The sequence below is a fragment of the Pipra filicauda genome, unplaced genomic scaffold, assembly GCF_003945595.2.
Source record: "Pipra filicauda isolate LSUMZ 115617 unplaced genomic scaffold, ASM394559v2 scaffold89_size2521313_pilon, whole genome shotgun sequence".
NCBI lineage: Eukaryota > Metazoa > Chordata > Aves > Passeriformes > Pipridae > Pipra > Pipra filicauda.
In genome coordinates this window covers 551,824-577,689 of record NW_024105086.1, presented here as the reverse complement: position 1 = coordinate 577,689, position 25,866 = coordinate 551,824, and the positions used below count along the sequence as shown (strand labels likewise).

At 43.2% G+C, this 25,866-nt stretch overlaps 1 protein-coding gene across 4 annotated transcripts in view; it reads right to left on the bottom strand.

Annotated features, from left to right (window-relative positions):
• The window catches only part of GABRB2 (gamma-aminobutyric acid type A receptor subunit beta2), a 125,888-nt gene extending 102,607 nt beyond the window's left edge, over positions 1-23,281 (bottom strand). Inside the window, exons 1-5 of one of the 4 annotated variants that reach the window (XM_027711588.2) lie at positions 23,163-23,281; positions 21,866-21,983; positions 20,866-21,098; positions 20,649-20,740; positions 19,654-19,721 (exon numbers count right to left, since the gene is read on the bottom strand). In XM_027711588.2, coding sequence (XP_027567389.1) covers positions 19,654-19,721; positions 20,649-20,740; positions 20,866-20,942 — 237 coding nt within the window. In that variant the 5' untranslated portion in view covers positions 20,943-21,098; positions 21,866-21,983; positions 23,163-23,281. Of the gene's footprint in view, positions 1-19,653; positions 19,722-20,648; positions 20,741-20,865; positions 21,099-21,865; positions 22,199-22,654; positions 22,745-23,162 lie in introns of those variants that run through there. The other 3 variants (XM_027711622.2, XM_027711603.2, XM_027711613.2) reach the window with 3 other exon arrangements.
• Between the last annotated feature and the right edge of the window lie 2,585 nt (positions 23,282-25,866).

Below are 25,866 nucleotides of genomic sequence, written 5' to 3'. Positions count from 1 at the left end.
TGCAGGTGAGTAGAGAAGTGCTCTGTTGTATTCCCAGTAATTCATAAAGCGTGAGTTATTTCTGTAACATCTTTAAACGCTGTTTTGAAAGACAATTATCCCTAGAGCAAAGCAAAAACCAAACCAAATTCTGAGACAAGTGTGCTCTCCAAGTATTTACAGAAAAACAGCAGTCAAAAAATCCAGTCCTTCAGTTACTGTCTCCTTCTAATGGAAGCCTTGCGGGAAGATGCAAATCTCTGAATTACAGGCTCTTGTTCTTTCCAAAACCAGATGCTCACACAAAGCCTGGAAGCTGAAAGACTCGCCAGTCACCTCATTTTTATCCTTGTCAACGTAACTGCAACTCAGGAATGAGTCAAAGTGCCCACCATATGAACCACTGAAAAACAAAACACACCCCAAAACTGAAACCCAAACCCTTCCAAAACGGTGCTCAAGCAGCTCTTGAGGTCCAAAATCCCTGTCTCGGCCATTCTTGTGTTGCCAATGGGTCCTGCTTTGGCTTGACAAGACATTTGTCTTCCTGAGTCTTTTCCTGCCCTATAAGCAAGACCTCCCATAAGCCATCTCATGGCATTTATTACATAAGCTACTCTGCTTTAAAAAACAGCAAGCAAAACCCTGAATGGAATGGATTTTCCTAACTGCAGTTATTTTCTAGAACATTCTCAGGGATGCAGGTAGAAGCAATTATGAGATTCTCACCTTGTTCAATGAGTAAGGAAGAGAAGGTGATGCAGAAGGGAGGGAAAGAAAAACATCTGTATTGCTACTGAGGTGAAAAATTGGTTTACTTTTATCTGAGGCTTTGTATTTGTAACTACTGCTATTCAATGCATTCTAATACCCCTGAAAGCATGGAAGAAGCATACTGATTCCTCTCAATTTTGTAATCTAAATGTTCCTCCAGACAAGCAGCAACTTTGGCTGCCTAAAGATTTGACATAAGAGAAGAAAAAATATTACGGTGAGAAGAATGTAATTAGTTGCCCAAATGCATCCCTTTCTCAACAAACAGGGACAGACCAGAGCTAACACTGCTAAACTACTCAGCTTCAGGCTTGGCAAAAATAATTACTTCCACACATCCCAAGGAAAAAAAAAAAAAGGTAGAAAAAAGGTAGAAAAAAAAGCAGGGGGGAAAAAAAAAGCAAATAAACTACCCAAAAAATTACTGTGACATAGTTGTTTTGTTCCTCTACTTCAGGCACTCTGGAAAAATTGCTATTACTATTCTCTTCCTCCATAATAATTTTTCATCCCTTTACCAGAAGACTCCATTAAATACCTTCTTTTTTCCTGTTAAAGCTCTCTTTTGTTTCCCACCTGCTGAAGGGGCTTGCTGCACAGGTCCACTCATTTCCATACAGGGAATTTTACAGCAAGGTGACTTGCATTCATTACCCCCAACCTTCTAGTAATGTAATGCCTCTTTGCATCCCTGCTGCTTTTACTAATGACTGCACCTAAATGTTTCAGTGTCAATTTAAATACCTCAATATTACAGGTTAAATTGGGATACATAATAGCTCTGAAAATAAATCTGCCTCTAATTACCTGCTTTATCCATACAGTTATCCGGTCATGCCTTTCCCCAAAGTGCACTTGCCTCAGATTCTCAGTCTGACAGCAGTAACTGCCCAAACCTTCTTGCCTGTGCTCAGCACCCATAAAGCTCTCCCAACAAATTAAAGCCCCAAAGGAGCTGGAACTGGCCAAACACGTAACAAAAGAATGGTCTGTGCCTCAGAAATCTCAGTTGAATGTTACACCATGCAACTGCATCTTCACACAGACTTTGACCCCAAACCCCACAAATTCTGCACTTTTCCCTCACAGCTGCCTTTCTGCACCCACCAGTCACCAGCTCTGGCTGACCCCTCAAATGCCACCTGTCAGATCCTCAGTTAAGTATCCACTTGTACCTTATAAACCAGGTTCCAGTTCGCCATTCAAATCACTTTTTAAACCAACGTCCTCGATGCAAACTCGCTGACAGGAACACGTGCAATTAAGTGCACAACAGAACACTCCAGAAATGACTGTTCCCCTCCGCAGAAAGTAGAGATATTTCACATTTTAAAATCAACCTTTTGTCTTTTGTCTCAACATGCAGTTTATTCAACCAGGTTCAGAGCACGGCAGGTAGACAAGAGAATAACACACTTCAAAAGAAGGAACCCCAGCCCCCAAGCTCTGCAGACAGCGGTGTCAGAACTCACCTGCCCCCAAGAACACTGCAGATGTGAAAACACATGTGCTCATGAAATCACAAGTCTCATTTCCCAGCAGAAAATCCTTAACAACCTCTCTAGGCAAAGGTAATAAATCAGGAGTAAGAAACAAGGAATATCCAGGAAAGATAAAATGAAGAACAAGAGCCTTGCTGTAGAGTACACCCAAATGACACATTCCTCTTACTCTACCAAGTAAGACTTCATTCCTCCCATATATTTCCCAATTTATAAATAAAACATATGGCCAGAGATGAAAAGGTGAAATTTCCCAATCAGGGAAGAGCTTCACATTCAACCCTGAAAAAAATCCTGATCTCCAAATTGTCCAGATAAAATCAGATATGAGGACAGAAGGGTAACACAGTTGATGTGGTCACTAAGCCCAATTATTAACACCTAGAGATTGCAAACAGAACTGCCATCTCTCTCCTTACTCTCATCACATCAAGAATCAGTTATACATTGCTTATAGTAAGAAAACGATGGCACTAATTTTAGTTTATTTTATTCAACTTCATTCACTTCCTTAGCTCTTGGTTCACTTGACTTGCTGTCATAAAAAGTAAAAGCAGAATTAAGAAACAAAGTGCTTTTCTGACTACTAAACATCAGATAAAAAACACTGATTGACATAAAAGATAACAGCTGCTGCTCTAAAATTAGTATTTCACAGTTTTTGGGCTCCAATGTTTTCATTCTTATTCCAACAGAAAACATTTCCATCGAGATATTATGAAAATGAAGTGGAAATAAAACCAATCCCTTCTCCCATGAGGAGTGTTTATGAACTGAACCAGCGCCAGAGATGCTGAGAAGGGGATCAGGGCAGGCAGCTGTGGCTGGAGGAACTGTCCATCACCACCAGTCTGCTGTTCTTATGTGAGTCACTTCAATTAGACAGATATTTATCTTTGAAAACTTTAAATCCAAAAGCAATTATTGAGATACTGAAGCTTTCTTGAACCACTCTTTCATATAATTAAGGTTCTCTGAAGTGACAGTGATTTTTAATTGCATTGCAAACCCTGGTTTGGATTGTGTGCCCCAAAGAGGAGTTTGCAGGTGAAGCATTTTGACATCCTACGTTTGCCTTTGCTCACTGCTCTCAGTCTGCAGTTCAGACCTGAGAGGTACAAAGGAATTCCTGGAAAGCCCAGGAAGCCCAGTGTTTGCCACAAGGAAAAAAAGCACAGATTGACAAAACCAAGTCTGTTCCCAGTAAAAATGACAAGATCATCAGGAGTACAAATCTGGAATTATCTGACAACTTCAAAGTGCCAGAAGAGGTTTGGAGTGCAAGTACTTTTCTGGATGCTCTACTGCAGGTAACTACATTCATTTTACACACGTTCATTTCAATTTTTAAAAGTACATTAATTTAAGACAATCTGCTAGAAGTAACTCAGCATTTGCCTAAACTGTGTAACTGCATAATATTGATAGCAAAAAATATTCTATTGGTCCAAGTACTTTTACATGTCCATTAACGCTCGCCTGAATTCCTCATTCCCTTCCCCATCTCTCACACAACCTGATACACTCCCACACATAATAAAGGGCTCCCAGCAGACACACATGTGCCTTCCAGGCCCCTCTCACTTGCCCTCTACTCACATGAGATCAACCCCAGACTGCACTAATGGAAAAGTCTATGTTACAGGATTTAAATGTATTTGGAGCTTTATGGAAATGTAAATACAAACTCTCTTTGAGAAATAGCTCTCAGACATCAAAGGCACATTATCCTTTATTGCAAATGTCTCTCCAGACACGTCGCTCCCCTGAGACAAAGTTGGTTGTGATCATACTTTCTGATCCACATTAATAATAAGATCAATAAAATTACCTTGGCCATAGGATAATGGCATGTGGGAAGGTGCTGAAGCTGAAAATTATGTTCTTCCAGCAACTTGAAAAGAAATGAAATCACTGAACGACAAAAAAAAGTACAACATTAAGATAATCCTGCAGAACTAAGGCTCAGCCACTATCCTTCACTTGTACCATTTTTAAGCAATAACTATCATTTGCTGACCTACATACTTGGCTTGCACTCCAGATGTTCTCACATTCCCTGATGCTGGATTTGCTTTCTTACAGGCAGCATGAATGGGGACTCCATTAACATTCTCAAAGCACTGGGCAGTCACAGGAACACCAAAGTGTTTTTCACAGTCTTTCATAATGCTCTTATCTTACTTTTCCCCCCCACTGTTTCCATTCAGCAATAGAGGTGTGGAAAGTGTAAGGGAAAAGTTAAAACAAGGTGTCAGAAACCTGGGCTAGCAGTACCTGGAGAAACTGGTACCAACCAGTTCTGTACTGGTGGTACTGAGTCCGCCCCTTCTCCTGGGAGCACTGCCAGGGAACGCTCAGCAGCCTCTCACTGCAGTCCCTGCCACTTTGAGTTAACAAAGCATGGGTTACACTACTGATTCCCCCTGTGCTACAGCCAGCCTAGAGACGGGACAGGAGATCATCATTAGACATTAAATGCTAACTGACCACCCATTTAATTTGCCATTGAAACTCCACAGGATGGAAAGCAGGAACATGGCTAAAGGGAACTTGGGTTCAGCTTCTATAACCCAAAGAGGGCTTTTTTTGCAGAACTGAGAGGAACCCCATAACAGTGACCAGATGCTCCAACAGACAAGGCACTAAACCACAGATTATTGTGCCAGCCCAGAGGATTGCATGCTGTATTCTAGCCATATTTTCTTCTCTAGGTCACACACTGGCATCCTTCTAATGGAAAGTTTATGAAGATGCAAGAGGAAAAGTGATTGCATAAACAGTATCTGGTTGATAAAAATGCAGTGAAACTTTATCTCCACTGAGGAGATAGAAATGTGTGCATTAGAAGGGTCATAAATGGAAAAGGCAGCATTTACCTGGAGCTGCCACTCCACCATGTTATAGAGTGATTACTTTCATATATACAGAAGTTCTGGCTCAACCATCTCTTTTTGGATGGCACCAGTCAGTGACGGCTTAAATGCAGCCACTGCAATCAAGTCAAAGTTTATGGATAACACACAAAGCTAAAGGTCTTATATTCTATCTGAAGACTGTTATAGCTGTCAAATTGATATCTCAATAAAAATAAGTTTAAATGAAAAAAGGGTGCAGCAAGACTGAACAGCCCCCAGAGAAAGCTGCAAAATGCCAGCAGATGCCTAAAGAGGAAGGGATTTTTTAAGTCAAACTGCCTCTACTGCAGCATTCTTGACTATAAAGAACACACACACGTTCATAAGATAATGTTTCCTACCATTATAAACACTATCATAACCTACAGAAAAATATTTGGGTTAAAAAAATACCAAACCGACAACCAGTAACAAAAAAAAGCCCAAACCAAAACAAACAACATAAACAACCCAAACAAAACCCCACAAAAATTTTAAAAACACCCAAGGCAAAACAAAACCAAAACTTCCTCCCGGTGTTTAACAATGAATCATGTGAAGGCACCTCCTGCTATTGCCAAACCTTAATTCAGAAAAGAAACAGTAGAGGTAAGATGGACCAGAAAATCAAACAGAAAAAACCATCACACAGAACTAAAGGAATGCACAGTAATAACAACAATCGTGGAACACCAGGCAAAGATCATACTGAGGATTCTTTGTGCCACTGTCAGGCAGACAAATTCCTGGGAGAACTGCAGCCCACAGTTTGGGTTTGCAAAACCAGACAACAGCAGAACCTTTTCAGTAGAAGAGAGGAATCCTGAATAGCGTATCTGTAAAATCTTAGTGATGGTAACCAAAATAATGCTCCTTTCAAATGCTTGCCCTTCTGTGAATACCTTTGCAGGTCTGAACAATGAGAAAAGTTTGATTATGATTTATCATTACAAGCTGAAATACTGGTTAATTTATTTTGCCTGTGTCCAGTTAAAAGACTATTTTCATGAAAGCAGTAATTATGGAAAACTGATAGTGCTGATATGGTGGAACAACTGGCTTACCTGAGTTCCACCTGCTCACTTTAAACCTCCTCCCTTCTGCTACACTGGGTCACCTTTAGACAGAACATTACCCTTTTCCTATTAGCCAGTGCTTTAGGCTGAAAACAGAGGAAGTGAATAATTACTACTCTCTCAAAACCAGGTCTTAAAAATACATTTTGGAAGTGCTTCCACAGTTGGGTGCTACAAACAGGAGACAGACACGACCACTACTGTTACAAAAACCCCTTTGCTGTAGCACATTGATAACTCTGCCTTTGCTTAGAAGAATATTTCCTTATGAAATTACTTTCATTTTTTGCCAAGTTATGCTCACTTAACAAATTAAGTGACTAATAGGATATTTTATTTTCTCCAGCCACGTTAATGCAGATGGCTTCAGGAACCAGACTGCTGTTGAGTTATATTTAGAAAACATGAGGGCAAACAGCCCAATGTAGCAATTCTTTTCTGCTGGTGAAGACTTCGTTTGAGACAGAAGCAATATGGCAACTGTTCTTACCTCCATGAATAAAGATCTATGCAAATTCCAACTGTCAATTAACAATCAATAACTTTAGAAGGAAAATATTTGTTATATTTAATTCTTGTAGCTCAGATGCTGAAGGAAAATCTTTTAAAGTCAGTAACAAACCACATTTGTTACCTTATAGGCTTGCAACAACGAAACTGGAATCTCATTGATAATGTAACCATTTGTGCAAAACATATAAGTAGTCTTGGAAGCCCAAGATACCAATCATATATTCAAAAGTGTACAGAGTCTGATTACTATAACCAAAGCACTTCTTAAATTCACAGCTCAAGAATTGTGAATTTTAAATACATTAATTACTTCATATTTGCTACTCATGACTCAGCTTTGATGTGCTAAAATAACATACAAAAGGCATTCTCTCCCTTCTCAAGATTTTTCTTTCTGCATTATAAACAAAATGCTTTTGTTAGTATTTAAAAATGACATTAAGATGACACAGCAAAGCAGAGTGGGTGAGAACGTGTGGGAAGCTGATCAGAAGCACAAGGAACTTCTTGGATGTTCAGAGAACAGCGGATCCCTCAAGGGAAATTTAGAAAAAATATGCTGCATAGAAACAATTCTGCCTATATATCACATTTTAGCTTTTTCTCCTAAGGTTCTTTATCACTCTGAATATTTGCTGGAAAACAGATTTTCTGTCTTGATGGTTGTCTATTTGCTACTTCCAATTCCAGGCATAATCCTGCTTATGGCAGCACCACTGGCTACAAGGGAGAAGCCCCCCCACAACCACCTCCATCTTCTACTCGGGTTTGCAGAGCAAAGCCAGGGTGGTCACAAGGGCACAGAGCAGCAAAACACCCACAACCCCAACTTCTAACACGTGCGCCTGTCTCCTGGGTGTGTCCTCCACAGGACAGAGCACCCAGGACTGTTTGTCTCTCGGGACACTCAGGGTGTCGTTCCTGCTGTGCCAGTGCCACAGGGTCAGCTGGCCTGGGGCTGATGGGCACACACCCCACAGATTCCCCTTCCCCGGCTCTGGCTGCAAAGGTGCTCACCCCTGCTGAGCCATCGATGCCCAACCACGGCACTGTGTCAGCCAGAATGAGATGAGACCCAGGGAGCTGCAGGAAAGGGGTCTGTCACACCCCAGGGAGCTGCAGGAATGGGGTCTGTCACACCCCAGGGAGCTGCAGGAATGGGGTCTGTCACACCCCAGGGAGCTGCAGGAATGGGGTCTGTCACACCCCAGGGAGCTGCAGGAAAGGGGTCTGTCACACCCCAGGGAGCTGCAGGAATGGGGTCTGTCACACCCCACGGAGCTGCAGGAAAGGGGTCTGTCACACCCCACGGAGCTGCAGGAAAGGGGTCTGTCACACCCCAGGGAGCTGCAGGAAAGGGGTCTGTCACACCCCAGGGAGCTGCAGGAAAGGGGTCTGTCACACCCCAGGGAGCTGCAGGAATGGGGTCTGTCACACCCCACGGAGCTGCAGGAATGGGGTCTGTCACACCCCAGGGAGCTGCAGGAATGGGGTCTGTCACACCCCAGGGGATGACACAGGCACTGCAGGGCCAGGCCAAACTGGCACAAATAACCAACAACAAACTGCAAGGACAAGAGCAAACAGTGGGCAAACAGATCAGCTGTGCCCAGGAAAGGTTTGCACTTCAGCTGATAGTCAATGCAAAGAAGTCCATTAATACATTTCAGCTTATATGAATTACTTATTGAGAAAACACATATTCACATTCTTTGTTTTCAAAAAGTTTAACTCAAGAGGTAATTTAAGTTATATAAAATACAAAATACTTCCTTAACAAAAACAATTATTTCCCCATAAAAAGGATTAAATCAAAACCTTTACATATCCAAGAGCAGCAGTTTTGATTGAAATCTCTTATTCCTAATCTTCACTAAATAATTGCTGCCTTCATAATTAAACAAAACTGCCATTCAGCCACCGTATAACTGGGGCATAGACAACTGTCCCTAAAATGCCATGACAAAAGTTCATACATCTTTGTGTTTTCAAAAAATCAGTGCATTTAAAAAGTTAATCAAAATTTAATTCTACACTTAAGACTATGCATTACAATCTACCTTGCACAGGATGATTTTATGATCAAAAAAAGAGTTCATTTCTTTTCATTTAACTCAAAGAAAAAGATGTCAGAAAGATTTTGATGCAAAGCGCTTTATTCCATTTAACATCAGGCAAAGTCTGGCCCTGCCAGGAACCACATGAACCTCTCAGTGCTGCCTCAGCAATGCATTTGCTGAGGTTATGCCACAGACCCAAGACTGAGAGTAAAATGTATACTTTCATATGATTGGACTAATTGGCTTTTAAATATCCCTAAATCAAAACTGCCAGCAAGGTCTTATGACTTTCTGCCCAGTTAAAACCACCAGGAACATCCACTCCCTTCAAAAGAGCACCTATTGCACAGCAATAATTCCAGAGGCTACTGCCCTGTCCTGCTCCCAGGAGCCATCCTGCACTGCATTCCAAGGCAGTTAAGTACCCCACAAATCTTGTGAAAACTGCAGAAATAGCCTCAGTGGAAAAATCAGCATCACATTTACACATTTTAAGACTTGACAACAAGGCTCACGTGGGACCTGAGCTCACAGAAGCATTCTGCAGAGCCTGTGCACAGAGGTGGGTACTTTGAACTGCATTTTTGAATGCAGCCAGTTAACCAGAATTATTATGGCTTTCTCTGTAAGTGGTCGCTTGTGTCACATAATAGTAGATTAATGAAAATTGTATTCATTTGCAGGCATTTACACTAAAAAGAATGACTATAGTTAGGGGTCTCCTGGCATTTCCATTACAAATCTATTTGTAGGGACTTACATATCAGCTATAACAATATATTTTTAGCTGAAACTTGATATGAAAGGTCTCGGCTTAACTCAGTAAACCTTCCCACACCTTTGGAAAGGCTTCTTTCAAAACTGAAAAAAAGACAGTAATTGTACCTCATTTCCCTGTCTCCTGAGGTCGTGAAGCATTTGCTCCAAGGCAGCACAAACAGCAAGAGGTGAACATGACATTGGTAATTCTGCCATGGAGGGACTTCCTAAAGCATCTCCCACGGCCAAAGGTCAGTGAAACACAGCCGCGGGACAGTGACACAGACTGAACAGGCACAGAAATTATAGGAAGATTTCAGGCTGATTAAAAGGCTTCTGTGGTCATTTCTGGACTTACATGATTAGAGAAACAATGATGGAATTAGTTGCAAAACGCTTCTTTTCATTTGTAAATGACGTGCATAATTGTTTAATCCTATTTCCTTCTTCCCTGTATGTTATCTAAAAAAATAAATCATTTCATAATAAGGAAAAATGAAATAGTAACAATCCTAAATTATTTAGTTTATAAACAGTCTACTGGATCTTCAAACTATTCTTTTTTCACTTAAATGTTACGGCTCCTGCGGTGCACATCCTGTCAAACATGGATTAACACAGTGACTCTGAGAGCCCTGAGGGAGCAGCAGAGTCTGCTGGACCGGCAGCCCCTGAGAGAGAAAAATCCACAATGTACTACAAGTCCTTTGGAGGTGCAGGGTCTATTAACTCAAAAATACACTTATCAAAGAAACAAATAGGGATTATACAATGGACCATAAAGACTTCTGGACTATTGGGTAATAACTCTTATGCAAATGACAACTCATTCACCCTTACGGACAGAAGGAATTAATATTTTTTAAATATACCTTTTTAAAGGTCTATATGGAGAATAAAAAAGTCTAAGCATTAATTTTACTCAGTCAAGCAGAAAGAATCTCTGTTCCAAGTATTAAAAAACAATTCAAACTTCCATGAAAAAAAAATTAATCTACAATAGAAATTAGGATCAGATTTTCCAAAGGCCTCTGCATCCATAGCAGTGAATAGTTTTTAAAAAGACTTTGGTTTCTTATCCAGACACTTAATTGTCATATTTTAATAGGTAGTTCTCACTGAGAAACAAATGCCTCCAGTTCCTTGAAAGCAATAGGAACTTCTAGCTACTTCACAGTCACACACAATGCAAGAAGTTGAATGAGAAACACTTGCAAAAATCTAAATCACATGAGTCACAGTTCTCAGACATCCCAAACACATATGAAGACCCACAACCATTTCTGGAGGACCTTCTTCTCATCTCAAATGCATCTATTATGACCTTTACCTAACTCTACACCTTCTACCAATTTTTCTCCAAGGGTTATATCTAAAAACAAAAATTAAAGTATTTTGCACATTAGGGCCTTTTGCCCTGTGTCGATCTAAAACAACTTTGCAAGGAAGCTGTTATAACTAATCTCTGGAAAAGATTACATTCACAAGTTTCCACCATTTTGAGTCTCCCAATTCACCAAGACCCTTCCTGCACATCTCTCCAGGAAGGACCTGTTCCAGGTGAGCAGGCATTTTGTTCCTACTTAAGCCCATTCAGACAATACTTAAACCTCATGCAAAGGCAGGTAGAGCTGCTGTGCTCAGGCCATGCCTGACATCACAGCCAGGCAAGGCTGTGTCATTCCAAACATTCCCAGAGACAGAGGAGGGGAAGGATGTGTGGGCAGCCTTTCAGAGGTTCATTCCTGACATGCAAGGCCCCTGTTCCTCTGCAATCCAAACTCCCACTCACAACCCCCCCAGGCTGACACTCCACACAGAGCAGAGGTTCCCCCAGGGCTGCTCTGCAGCAAAGGATGCAAATCTCATCCCCAGGCATGGAGACACTGCAGAGCAGCAGGGCACTCCACTGCAAAGGAAAATTCGGGGGGTTAACCCCTGTCACTGACTTGCTTGGTTAATAAAAATACCTATTCATTAAAGAAGAAAAGAAAGAAGACATAGTCCAGGGAGCAGGAACTGGAACAAGGACTTTCCATGTCAAATAGCTGGATTTTTTGAATAATGCATTCATTAGGGTAATTCAGTATACTGCTCCTGTCCAAGGCCAAATTCCCTGTAAATTTCTTCTTCTATTTGTTCAAAATTTATAAAGTTGAGTTTGTCTTTTGGCACAATCCCAAAGAATCAGTGGTTTATCTCCAGGAAGATCAGCGGAAGTACTCGGAAGTGCCACATCTACTACAACAGCACACACTTGAAATGCAAAAACATGTCTCAGAAGGATTGCTTTTTTCCCCACATAGTTAAATCCTTATTACTTGAAAACTAACAAATTAATCCTTCTGTCAGTATTTACAGAATAAAAATTAATAGGCTTTAGCTTTGATGAAGCTATGCAAAGAGAAGCTCAAGACAGACAGAAATAGCAGTTCCCTTATTCTTTAAGTCTGGGGACAAGGAAGAGCTCACACTAAATACTTTAGCTGGCCTGTGATAACCTACATTATCATGTATAAATACAATCTAAAAATTCTATATTCTGTTGCATATGTGCTCCTGAATGTCGAATGTCTTCTGAATTAGAACAGAAATTTTAGTTTTGACTGGGAAGTAATTACACCCTTATTTGCAAAACTCATACAAAAATGTCGTGTGCAGTTGGTGGGATGCCAAGTCTGGGATGATCTAACTCCTGGATCTAACTGGGAGGGTCTAACTGGTTAACTAAGTTGAAAATAATTAGTCAGACAATTCGCACCCAAAGATTTTTGCAGGGAAAACCTGTGAAGTCAGGTTTCTGCTACTTCACAGCCTGGCCTTCAGACACCAAGCCTATGTAAATATGTCCACTATGTCAGTGCCTCCAAGGCTTGTGCTGTCCCAGCTGCCAGCCCTCCACTGTACATGGCATCGCTGCCAGGGAACGGGAACAAGGGGGGAATCCCTGGAGAAGCACAGTTACAGTCAGTCCAATAAACTACAAAGGCTGGTTCTGTCCTGGTTTTCCTTTTGTTCACCCACAATTGACAACGTCTGTCAGTGCCTACAATTTATATGTAATTATGCACGTGTCATGTATTTTTGAATTACAGATTGCATCCACTCATAGGAGCCAATAACTCCAGATATTTGACTATTTCTAAAGTTAACTCTAAAGAGAAATAAGATGCTTTCTTCCATGGCTTAAAAGAGGCATTACAAAAATTACCTCATGGATGATCACCTGCCTTTGAAATGAAGGGACTGAGTCGTGCTTACCTAATTCATAGGAGCACTAGCACAGACCTACAGCATAAACCACTAAAAGCCTACCAGGAATCTGGATTATTCTAGAAAAAAAAAAAAGAATTATTACTATACAACACTGTACTTCAACATGATTGAATACCAAAGGTTCTACTATAAACCTTGCAGAGATCTGCATGATGTATGAGGATAAAAAAGGGAGGGAGGAATAATAAGGATTTAGTCATGATGCACTGGCAGACTTCAGTCACTAAAGAGCACAACCATTGGAACACCTTAAATTTGTAACAAGCTTGTAGACCACAAAATAAGAATCTTTTATTCTAACATGGCTCATCTATAAAGATTTTATGTGGATTTGAATAGGGAAGTTATGAAATAAAGCAGCCTATAGCAGGAGCTAACAAATCACACTTCCATGTTCATTCCCAGCCATTAACACCAAGACACTGCCTATAATGATAAATTTATCTTTTCTTCTGTGGCAGGAGCCAAAATATGTCAATATTTATAGAACAAGGCCTTCTTAAAAAAAAAAAAAAAAGTACAAATTATTCAGCTGTACAAATCAGCTCCAAAGCAACCTCTTTAAATTACTACCAACCATCCCCTGCTCTGCCAATCAAGTGATCACGTTGAAAAATCACCACCACCAAGCAAACAAGATTTCCTACTGATTAGTCTTGCAACACTGTAGCACACTGAAAGTGCACTCCAATTAACAAACCATTATATTGACCTTAAAAAGAAACAACAAGAATTATGTAATTCTTTTAGATATGTATAACATAGATACACATAATATCTATAAATATACATAATAATTTATTACTTCTGAACTAGCTTATGAAAGTAGTTACAAACTCACTATATTCCTGCATATATGTGTTCTAGATAAATCATTGCCTACTTTGGCTACACATGTTCTAGCAGAACCAGCATGAAAACTTCAATCCACATGTAGAGTAGCAATAGGAAGACTCACTTTTGTCCTCAAAAATAAATATTTTACTTGAACATAGGAGTTCTTATTTATTTTTACATACCTTTAGGCTAAGAAAGGAAAATGCCTGAATTAGAGACATGTAGTAACAAGAAATGGAAAACCATACTAATGGAATTTACTCCGGTTCAGAAATAAAGGTCTTGTGATGTTATCCCAGACAGCAACTGAAGGAAAAGGTGAAAACGGGGCTTTCACTAAAAACAAGTTCTCACTTCTAAGACACACATCACCTGCTCTGCACTCACAGAAGTCTCTGCAGACACTTCAGGATGAGTCAGTAGTGTACAAGCACCATAATCTGGCAAGAGCCAAATTCAAACTGTGCTGAGAAATGCAGATTTGTGTGAAGCAGCATATGCATTTCTGACACAGGGAAAATAGTGAACCCAACAGTCTCTAGCAGCAGGAAGTATTTAGGATTAGGGAAGCAGCACCTTCTCAATAGTTCCAATACTTCATTTTCGATGCATTTTCAGTCCTGTTCTCCCCTTATTCTCTCTGTAGATCATGTGCAGTGACACACACAATTAGAATGGATCAACCCAAGAAGATGTTGCTGACAGAAACCATTTTCCTCACCTCTTTCTGCACCAGTGTATACAGGACACTTCCCTGTTTTACAAATGTCTTCATTTTTCTCTATCAGGACTTTTCCCTGGAGGTTTCTGGTTTGGAACAGCTTCACACTATTTCCTTACTACTTACCCCTCTTTATATCACAAGCCATCTCTTCCATTTTCACACATAAAGATAACTGGTGCACTTGAGAGGCAGCCACACAGCTCCTGATGTTTTCATAATCTAAACCTATTTCATAATCTAAATCTTGAGCTTTGTTAGTGTCCCCTACTAAAAATACCTCAAGATAACATAAGAGATTTTAAGAAACCCAGTAGTGGGTCTCCATTATCAAGAGCAACTCAAAGTCAGACATCTATCAGGAAATTAGAGCCGGGTCTGTACATTTTTAGTCTGAGAATATTCTGATCTACAAGTATTAGATTTACTATTTTGGGCAACTTTGGCATATCTCAAATATAGAAGTGAAATATAACATAAAAAAAAGCTTTTCTTTTTCTAGCTCTGAAGTTATTAGGCTCTGCAGTGTAAAACTTGGCATACACTAAGTAGTAAACCTTTCCCTGATAGATGGTAACAGCTCCTCGGTGTCTCCAACTCCCACCTGATGAGGGATTGTGCACTCAATCAACCCTAATGGCTCCACTAAGACAAACCATCCATGGTGTCTGACTCCACACACACCCAGCCAGGTGCCAAAGCCAATAAGCAAATACTTGGAATAAACACTTCAGATTCCTCTCTGCAGACCCCAACGACCCACGGTATGAATAGTTATATTTAGCTAAATATACAACCCATTACCACAAAAACCGTATATTTCCTGTGTAAAATCTATAGCCACAGAATATTTCTCTGTCTTTTCAAGACATCCTGTACTAGAATCCCAGAATAGCTACAGACTAAGGAAAAAAAAAAAAAGAAAAAAGGAAATGTTGACCTATTTAATAGGGAATAAGCCAAGACATTGAAAACCACCACATGACCAACATTATCCATAGAAATCCTCATGTCTTATCTAGATACATCAAATGCACAACACGTTATGCGGAATCTTCAGGGGTGTCTAGAGAAGAAAACTTATTTCTGTGCTGCTTAATGAACCTGCACCAATTTTTTTAAAACAGTTTACAAGGGAACTGTTGGGATAAGGGATAAAGGGAAGAAAATTAGAATGGAGAACAGTCTTCATTGCTGTATATTGTCAAGAGGTCTACTCCAGAAATTAACTGAGATGAAAGAGTGAAATGTGACATCCCAGTGACCACTGCTTACTAAAAAAAGAAAAAAAAAAGAAAAAAAGCTATTATTATTTGAAAATAATATTCTGACAATGGATGTTTAGGATTAAGGAAAAGAAAGCTCAGAAGAAAATGGAAGTACAGTAAGAAACACTTGGAAACTACCTTGAGAACATTGCATTAGGCTCACTGCAATACAGCTAATCTTACATAACACCAAATTCATGCGCTCAGGAGAACCACTTTAGTAGCCTTCACACCTCTCCACCTTTGCTCTCCATTGTTACCTGAATAAGAAAACCTTCAGAAAATCTGTAGTATAACCAGGATAAAGGATACACTCAACAATATTGCCTGGTCCAGAGACACGAGGGGAATTAGCCATAATCATCACTGTACTGCACAAAACCATTACCTGATTTAGATTTTCTTTGCAAAATACCAAGAAATTAGTCCAATTAGATACTTGTCGACAATCACACAGTCCTGAAGTTCTCCCTTTTCTCATGTGCATTCAGTGCATTCCCCAGAGCTGGAACCAATTATGTTCATAAGTACCAGTGCTTAGAAACCATTTCTGTGAACTAAGATATAAGCTAGTCCAAGTTCCTGACTGTAAAAGTAACCAGTTTACAGTTGCACACAAGAAACCTTTGTAAGGCACCTGTAAAGCCTGATTCACTGAGGTTTTTATGATGCCAAGTACTTATCACCTCTTTAAGAATTCAAAGTCAACAATAATATTCTCTAACATCCTTAACACACATTGCCTTTCTATAACAGCAACTCTAAATTCTCCTGTTCAACAAAGTGAAAACTTGAGGATTTATGTCATGACACTGGAGACAAGACTTCAGCCTGCAAAGTGGCACAAATGTACATGGAAAATGGAATATATCAAGACTGAACAAGAAATGTAATTCTGAAGTTAACATTAAAATTAGCAGAAATTAGCTCAAGCTAAATAACTGTGATTATTCAGCCTTCCTCCCAGGCAGAAGTTTGGTCCCATCAACATTAGTACATGACTCTAGGCAATGATCTGCCTTTGTGTAAAGTCAGTAGTGTTTGCCATGGCCACAAAGTTACAGCAAGTCCATGCTCAGAAAAAAGAGGTTCATAAATCAAAAAGATTCTTTCTGTGTCTCTCATTATCTCGGAAGGCTTTGCATGAGCCAGCATTCCATAGTACTCCTCCTGGTTTCTACTCCAAATTCTGGTGACTTTGCAAGTAAAAAGCCAAGGCCTTATATATGTATGTAAGTATTTTATTGCTTGCTTGTGTGCCTCTCCCCTCAGTCAGGTCAGGTCTCTCAGGGCATGTTAGTACTTGTTATGTTATACAGACCATCATAAAATCAAGTGTTACACATTACATTTTACAATTAAGTAGATTAAGACTATAATCTTGATCTGGAATCTCTTCTGACACTGCAAGTGAAAAAAAAAATATGTAACATGATTGCCTGGTTTTAAGAAATAGGTGGTTTCTTAGAGTAAAATAAGCTCAGAGCTTAAATATTTTAGGCAAATTAGTAGGACAAAATTGTCTATACACTTCCCCACACCCACCCCCGAGTTCTGTACATGGCCTGAAAACACTTTTCTCAGAAAGGTCAAATATTTCTTTATAGAAACACAATAAACTGACTACAGAATACTAAAAATAATACTCCATTATATAGTTAGTCTGTAAGTGTCAGATCACAGTATTCTGATAGGAGACCAAATCTCTAGAAATCATTTAAAGAAACAAAGAAAAGGCTCCCAAGTACCTTTACAATCTTTTCATGAGAACCTTCCAGTTCTAAAGGGATGTGAGGATAAAACATTGATCACAATTCCATCAAGGAAACCCTCATCATTCCCTCACAGCTCATGGCTTCTAAGATATAACTCTGTACATCCCTCTCTCTCCTACCCACAGTTCTTTCAGTGAAAAGCAGTGGTTTAAAATACAATGCAATTTTCTTCCTCTGCACTTAAAGCTCCCGAAGGTAGAATACTAGATTACAAGTTTAGTGATACAAAGTCTGGAAGCTCCTTTTAGCCACTTAGAAACAGCTCACAAGTTGCATGAGGTAAAGTTACTCAGTTTTCCTGGTATGTTGAAGAAAAGCACTCTGGAGCTCTGTCACCAGCACCTCCCTTTCTCCTGTACAGTAAAACCACCTGTAATGTCATCCTCAAATCAGGCTGAGGGCTGTATTTTATGTTACAAAAAAACTCCTGCACATCACACAAGGCATCCAGCTTGGGAACAAATGTTTGCCAATTCCTTCAGTGCAACATGGCTGAGAACCCAAACATGACACTGAGAAATTAAATATTTCAGGAGTAGAATGATATTAAAGCAACGGATAAGTTTCTAAATATTATTTTCAAATGCAGGCTTACAACTACAGCAATAAGCCTAAAATCACATTTTTATTTAGAAAGATGTTTCCTTAAAATCTCTTAAAACATAGTGGAAATTTTGCTTCAAACAAACTTACATTCACTAACATTTCACAAAAGCATTTATTTTGGGTCACTTGCTGCTACCTTGTTTCAGTGTCTTTATTTTGGCCTTCTTTAATATGTTCCCTAGGAGTATTAGGCCAAATTATGTATCCTTAACCAAGTAAAATGCAAATTAAGATAAAAACTTCAAAACTTGACCCCAAACATTTCCAAATAAGAACAGTCAATGTTAGAAAAGTTTCATCTAAGCCAAGAACAGCTTCTCCTGAGTATGAATCTGAGATTTCTCCAATTTTTTCCACACCTCATGAGTGTCCCAAGTGATGAAAGTGAAACATAGAAAGTGCCAAGTTATTATGTTCTGAACAAGTTCAGTATTCGAGCAAGTCAGTTGCAAGTATTTAGATAAGAAAAACAAACATCCTGGGAAAATGAAACCTGTAAAATCATGAACTCAGTCATCACCATCCAAAATAATGACAGGCTACAAAAAAACCTTGTAAGTTTTGAACACACACAGAAGTCAAAGCCTCTTTTTTTGTTTTTAATAGGCAGGGCACTGTTAGGACAAAAAAAAGCACCTTTTTTTTTTTTTTTTTTAATACGGCACAAGCAAAATTGAACCCTGATGGGCACAGAGCCAGGGTAAAGCCCAGACTTGGGCTAAAGCCCCAGACCCGGGTTCAGCCCCAGACCCGGGTTCAGCCCCAGGCCCGGGTTCAGCCCCAGGCCCGGGTTCAGCCCCAGACCCCGGTTCAGCCCCAGACCCGGGTTCAGCCCCAGACCCGGGTTCAGCCCCAGACCCCGGTTCAGCCCCAGGCCCGGGTTCAGCCCCAGGCCCGGGTTCAGCCCCAGACCCCGGTTCAGCCCCAGGCTCGGGTTCAGCCCCAGACCCGGGTTCAGCCCCAGACCCCGGTTCAGCCCCAGGCTCGGGTTCAGCCCCAGACCCGGGTTCAGCCCCAGACCCGGGTTCAGCCCCAGACCCCGGTTCAGCCCCAGACCCCGGTTCAGCCCCAGACCCCGGTTCAGCCCCAGCCGCTTCAGGCGCTGTCTCGGCCCCGAGGGTGCGGTGAGCGCGCGCGGCCGGCAGGGGGCGCCATTGCTCGCGGGAAGGCGGCGCGGCCCGAGCGGGCCCGGAGCTGCCGCAGGAGCGGCCTCGGGATCCACCGGGATCCACCGGGATACAGCGCTCCAGATCCACTGGGATACAGCGGGATACGCCGGGATACAGCGGGAACCACCGCTCCCGATCCAGCGGGATACAGCGGGATACGCCGGGATACACCGCTCCCGATCCACCGGGATACACCGGCATCCACCGCTCCCGATCCACCGGGATACACCGGCATCCACCGCTCCCGATCCACCGGGATACACCGGCATCCACCGCTCCCGATCCACCGGGATACACCGGCATCCATCGCTCCCGCGGACCCCGCTTCTCCCCCCGCCCCGCACCCTCCACCCCCGACCCCCGGGACCGGCGGCACGCGGGGCACGAGGCCGCGCGGGGCCCGCGGGCACCGCTCCGCCCACCCCCACCCCAAATACTCACCATATTGACTTCCGAGACCATATCTATACTGGCAATGTCTATGTTCATGCCCACAGCCACTGGGGGACCTGCAAACCGACAAGATGGTCCGCAATGTGATCTCTGTGAACTTAACTCATTCTTACCAGAGTTCGCTGGCGAAGGCAGCGTACACATGAAACGTCGTTTAAGCATAACCAGAAACTCAGGAGGAAGGCAAGAAGTGCTCCCCACTCCTTCCCGCCCCCCCGGCGAGCCGCTGGTCCCGCGGGACCGAGCCGTGCCCGGGCTCACCGGGCTCACCCCCCGCGGGACCGAGCCGTGCCCACCGAGCCGTGCCCACCGAGCCGTGCCCACCGAGCCGTGCCCACCGAGCCGTGCCCACCGAGCCGTGCCGGGGCTCACCCCCGCGCCCCCACAGCCCGGCCGTGCTTTATGTAACCGGCACACACGTGCTGGCACCGGGGCCCCGCTCCGCTCCCTCCCCGGCCGCCGCCCGCCCGACACCCCCAGCCACCGAGCCCCGAGGGAGAGATGGGGGGGACAAGGGACCACCCCCAGCGAACACGTCCGAAATAAACAAACTAGTTCGAAGCAGGAGCACGCAGGGGGTTAAATGGCATTTTTGTGTCAGTTAACAGCACATCTTGTACTCAAAAATAGTACCTGTGATCACAGGCATATTACGCTGAAAGGAACAAAGGTTGGGTAAACTTAAGAGAGATTTGCATCTCGATAAAACCAGTTAAACGAGGGTTTAATTACGGGTTAATAAAGTATCAGCACACACAAAAAATGAGGGACCGATTACGAATATGCAAGTGATTTAAGTGATCGCATTAAGAGCATCCTGTGCTAAGAAAATTAACAATGGGCTTAACTTTGGATCAGCTTGAGAAAATGGCAACACCCCCCCCCCCCAAAGCAACAGCACCCACAACACGTTTGAACCCCCCCACACCAAAGGTACACAGCCCGGATATGCAACCTCTCTTATTCAAAAGCAGTCAAATTACCTCCAAAATCTGGCCTCAAGCGAATATCATAGCCCTTCAGCAGTCTATCCACGGTCTCTTTTACCAGTGACATATTACTAGGGTCATTGACACTAAAGAAAAAAAAAGAACAATACCATATTATTCCTGATTTCTCAGCCCCCAGCTGTACATTCCTCTCAGCAGCAGCATGCACTGCAATTCAAAGTAAAGGAAAAGAGATACCTTCATCGCTTACCTCTGTGCACACACCGCGGCTATAATTAAAGGGAATGACCAAATCCCAAAGTAACCCTTTCTCCGGACTCTCAGCATCCCTTTAGCTTTTGATATGATTTAGGGTTTCAGTGACGAGAAGAAGAGATCCAACTTATTCTGGCCAGTGCAGTAATTCTAATGTGAAGCGCATGCGCACGGCGTACCACAACATCAAAAGGAGCAGTGGTTGCTGCTGGAGATGGAGCAAATTTCCTTGCCAGAAAAAAAAAAATTAAAGGGGAAGAAGGAAATGCATTATTTAAAAAAAAACACAAACAACCAAACAAAACTCATCCACAGGAGGATCCAGTATATTTTTGTTGTCCTTTTTGTTAGTATAGAATATAAATCACAGCAAGAAGAGAAGTTTCAGGGAGTTGCAGGGTACGGCGGCTTTGCAACCTAGTTCAGGGGAGGTGGGGGCTGGACGGACTTGGCTTAGGCAGAGGGAGAATAGGTTAAAAAGGGGAATGCACAGCGTACGTATGGGGGCAGGTGCGGGAGAGAGGGGGCAGCTTAACTTTTTGGTCCCTGGAAAGAACCTCCTGAAGCGAGGAGAGGTGCGGGTGAAGGAGCCGGTGCTGGCAACGGGGGCGGGCAGGGGGGAGGAGGGGAGATGGGCGCCTACAGTATTTCTCACGGAGAAAAAAAATGATGACGAATAGTTTCTTGTAAGAGAGGATTAGGCTGTTTCTTCCGTTCCTGCGATGCCAGGCGCTATTCCAGGAGCAGAGGCGCTGGGGACCGAGGGGGTCATTGGCTGGTGCCCGAGGGGCGGGCGCAGAGCCCCCCGGCCCCGCTCCCCGGGTGCCTTTGCCACATCCCGACCGATATTTAACCCGGGGATGCAAGTTCTTCAGGGAGAGCGAGACCTGGCCACGGAGCTGGGGGAGGGAGGGGAGCCGAGGGGAATTAAAACACCACCCTGTAAGGCTTTCAGTGACCATCCAGACCCGGTGTAGGTGCATAAGCCCACTTACCTTAGCGGGTAAAACACCCAAGCTCTTCAAATGCAGCGTGTGATCCAGTTAATGCCTCGGAAGAAACAGGCGACGAGCGAGAAGCTGATCTGGGGATGCTTTGAGTGACATTTAAATCCTGAGCACAAAAAAAGATTGAAAGGAGAAGGGAAGAACCAGACTCCCGAAAAACAACAAACATAAGAACTAAATTATTCTTCTCAAATGTGCTTTGTGCTCGTCGCTCTTCACACCACCTCCTCCTCCTCACGCACACAGCCCCGGCCCCGCGGTCTGTGCTGCTCCACCGAGCCCAGCTGGGCGGGCACCGGCTGCGGCCGGCCCGGGTGCGCGGGCAAGGGATTGGGAACACTTGGGGCGGCAATTAACAAAAGAAACATTTAACTCGCTGCAGGAGGGTGGAGGAACGGGGGGGGGGAAAAAAAAAAAAAAAAAAAAAAAAAAAAAAAGGAAGGAGAGAAACAAGAAAAAACGGCGGGTGGTGGGGGAGGGACAAGGGTGAGGGTGTTGCACAGCGGGCGAGGTGGGCTGGGGAGCCCGGCAGGACTCGGTGCCGGCGCGGGGCTGAGGCGCTCCGGAGCTCCCTGCCCTGCCCTGCCCCTCCCGCACCCCCGGAGAGCGGCGGGGCCGCCCCTGAGCGCGGGGGTGCCCGGCCCGGCCCCGGCCCGCACCCCGCGCACCCGGCCCGGCTGGGGGAGCGCCGGGGGGCCCAGGGCCGGGGGGCTGCGAGGGCGGGCGGGGCGGCGGCTCCCGGGGAAGGGCTGAGGGAGGCGGGGGGTGAAGCCTCACCTGGGGGGCGGAGAGGGGGGAGCGCTGCCCCCGAGAGACGGCGGAGCCGCTAAAGGAGCGAACAGGCAGAGCCTGGCGCAGCCGGCAGCCCGCGGAGCTGGCAGCCATTGAACGCGGCCCGGCGGAGCCGCGGCTGGAGCGCTCGGCAGCGGGGGAGCCCCGCAGCCCCCTCAGCCCCCGGCGCTGCCCCTGTGCCCCGGCAGCGCTCGCCCCGCCCCGCTGTGCCTTCGAGCTCCAGGGAGCGCCTGCTTGGGCTTTTTTTACAGCACCGAGCATCCAAACCCATCTTCTGGGGGGCTGGGGGCAATTCCTCAGACGTATTTTTACCGCCTTCTCCTGTTTGTCACAATTGGAATTACACAAAGTGAGAAAATACACTTTTCCAGCTGAAATTGCCAAGCGTGTATGTGTGATAAATGTGTCCCATTCATGTATCGACAAGAAAAAACCCCAAGCACGTTAAAGAAACGTTTAAGGATTTTTAAAACAGCAACCCCCCCAGCCCCACCTCGTGTTCCAGCTCTGCTCCGCGGCCGATGCTCCAGAGCCGCTCTCCTGCTCACCAGCGGAGGTTTCTGTTCTCACACGGCCAGGCTGCCTCACTGCCAAACCTCTTGAAATTTAGCCCTGAAAGGAAGATGGTGGATACGCTGTGCAATGAATCATTTTACTTTAGATCTATAATAGGCACTTTTTTTCTCTTGCAATCATATGATAAGAGCAGGAGGTCTCAAGATAAAACACTAATCCTGCCCTGTGAAATTCACCTGCAAATGCTAACTTGGGACTACAGTTGACACTCCTGATTTCTGAGCCGTTTCCGAGCCTCTGCTATTAATTGCTGTTACAGCACAGAAATGTGTCATTCACCACGCCTGATTATGAACGAGATACCAACATGAACCTGCTGCTGAAGGCTGGTAATATTCAGTGCTGCACTGACAGGAAGTTTTGATTTACATATCAACTCAAACTCGGGCAGAAAAGTAACACATTTTCAAAGAATGCAAGCTATGCCAAAATATCTGGCATTAGTTCTTTGCTCTGGTATATGCAGGGAACACTTGTTCTGGGCCCAGAGCACCACTGTGCCATGTGTAGTGAAACCTACTCTCAGTCTGGCTCTTCCAGAAAAAAGGAACTGAACTTATCTCCAATGAATTCAATACATGTGGATATTACTGTGTATTGTTGTGGAAAATTAAAGTATATCCTTGGGTTTGGGAAGCGTAAAGGCACTACTGAACCATGTTTGGGATGATCTGCATAACTCAGTATGGCTGTAAATGCACCACTGTCTAAAGGGGTCTATTAGCACCACTGCAGGCTCTGTGTGCCCAGACCAGCCTGTGACACAACATCCTTATGTACTGACAGAATACAAAGTCATACAATACTTTTTCCTTTTGCAAAGGTTCTCATACTTTGCTATGCACTTTGACATTACTACTCTTTCTCTGACCACAGGGTTCTGGTCTGTCTCTGCCATTTAAAATTTCTTATTGCCTTCAAAATCTCTAATTTATTTTAAGCAACTTGTCAAAGAAATCATTCCCCTCTTTTTCTCACTTGTGTCTGTGTGTTTGATTGAAAACTAGAGGAAGTAACCGGTGTGAACACCAGTATTGGCAAGGTGCAGAGCCGTTCATGTGACGTGTTTAAGGATTGCTGAGACTTTGGGTGTCTTACAATGGGCAAATAACCTGGTTCCCAGCTGGATATGGTACTTGTAGCTCTAAAAATATCTCAATTAGACTACAAGTACTGTAATCTCACAGAGAAGCCAGCAAAGATGGTCATATTTTAAACAGCAATTGTAGATTATTTCGATTCTTAGCTTTCAAGATTGAGGAGTGCAGAAAACCAACCCCCGAGCTGAAATCCTCTATACTTGCCCTTGCTGGGCAGTGTGTGACACTGAGAAAGAAATGGGCTGGAAAGGAACATCGTACTTCACTCGTCAGCCCTTGACTGTGGCAGTATTTTCCTGTCACAAGTAATATCCCAGGCCAGGTACTAAGAATTCCAGAGGATTTTCAAATGGCTTTCTGTAAATGTATAGATTATGCAAAAATAAGCTTTCAGGTAGAGTAAGAATTTCAAGATAGATTCTCAAGTGATCCAATCACTCCAGTCAGTAGAGACAGAAGACATGCTGATTGATGGCAGCCCAAGAACAGTAGCCCTGTATCACAAGTAATGTGACTAACAAGTGCAAAATCCCACGTAAAAAAAGATTCTTTTCACTGCACCTGAACAGACTGGTATGAATACAGTTCTATGGAAGTGATGTTTCCAGAGCTTTTGAGCATTTGGATGAGATGCAGTAGTACAGAAACACTCAGGTGAAAGTTGATTCCAGGTATCAAATAAGACATAATTCTCTAATTTACAGAAGAATGTTAATAATAAAATATTTTGATACATGATTTCAATTTCCAACTCCTGTAAAGTCATAAATTCACATAAAAGAAAACAAAATATAGTCAACCCTTGTTGAAATTTTCTGAACAAGGTTTCAATATACCTTTTCTTGTCTCACTTGTCATTTTAGGTCTTCAGATCTAGGGTGTCCCAGTCCATGCATCACACAGCATCCCATTAGCAATCAGTCTGTCAGCATAAAGATCCCTGTTACATCACATACACAGAAAAATTATTCATGCAGGTGTGCCTTGATGCTGCTTTTCATGGGCAGTGGAATTCACTTTTGCATAGTGACAATCTTCTGGGATTTACAGGTTGACATCAACTTCAGCTCCCGTGTATCTGAGAGAATCCAAATTGGCAAATTTATTGACAAAAGCAATAGGGGATGACCTGCCAGTTATACTGCTCTTGGCCCTTAAAAACCTATGAAATTATTAGTATTGGGCAGAAACTGAGTCTGATAAGTTGCTTAGGAATCAAGTACCACTTGGTACAAGCATGAGCTTCACTTAATTGTAAGAGAAGAGCAAATGGGAGGGGGAATTAATAATCACTTACTGGTTTGCATAATTATATAGGATTTGATTTGCTGGAGCTCCTGTTTCTGTCACTGTGTGCAGCTCCACAGGGTTACAGGCACTGTACGGGAGAACTTCCCAGTTCACGACCGAGGCTGTGCTTTAGGAGTCAAAGACCTGCTATATCTTTTAACAGAAATCTTTTGTGTAGTTTGAGATCAGCAGATCTTAGATGTATATTGAAGAAAGTCTTTTAATGTGAAG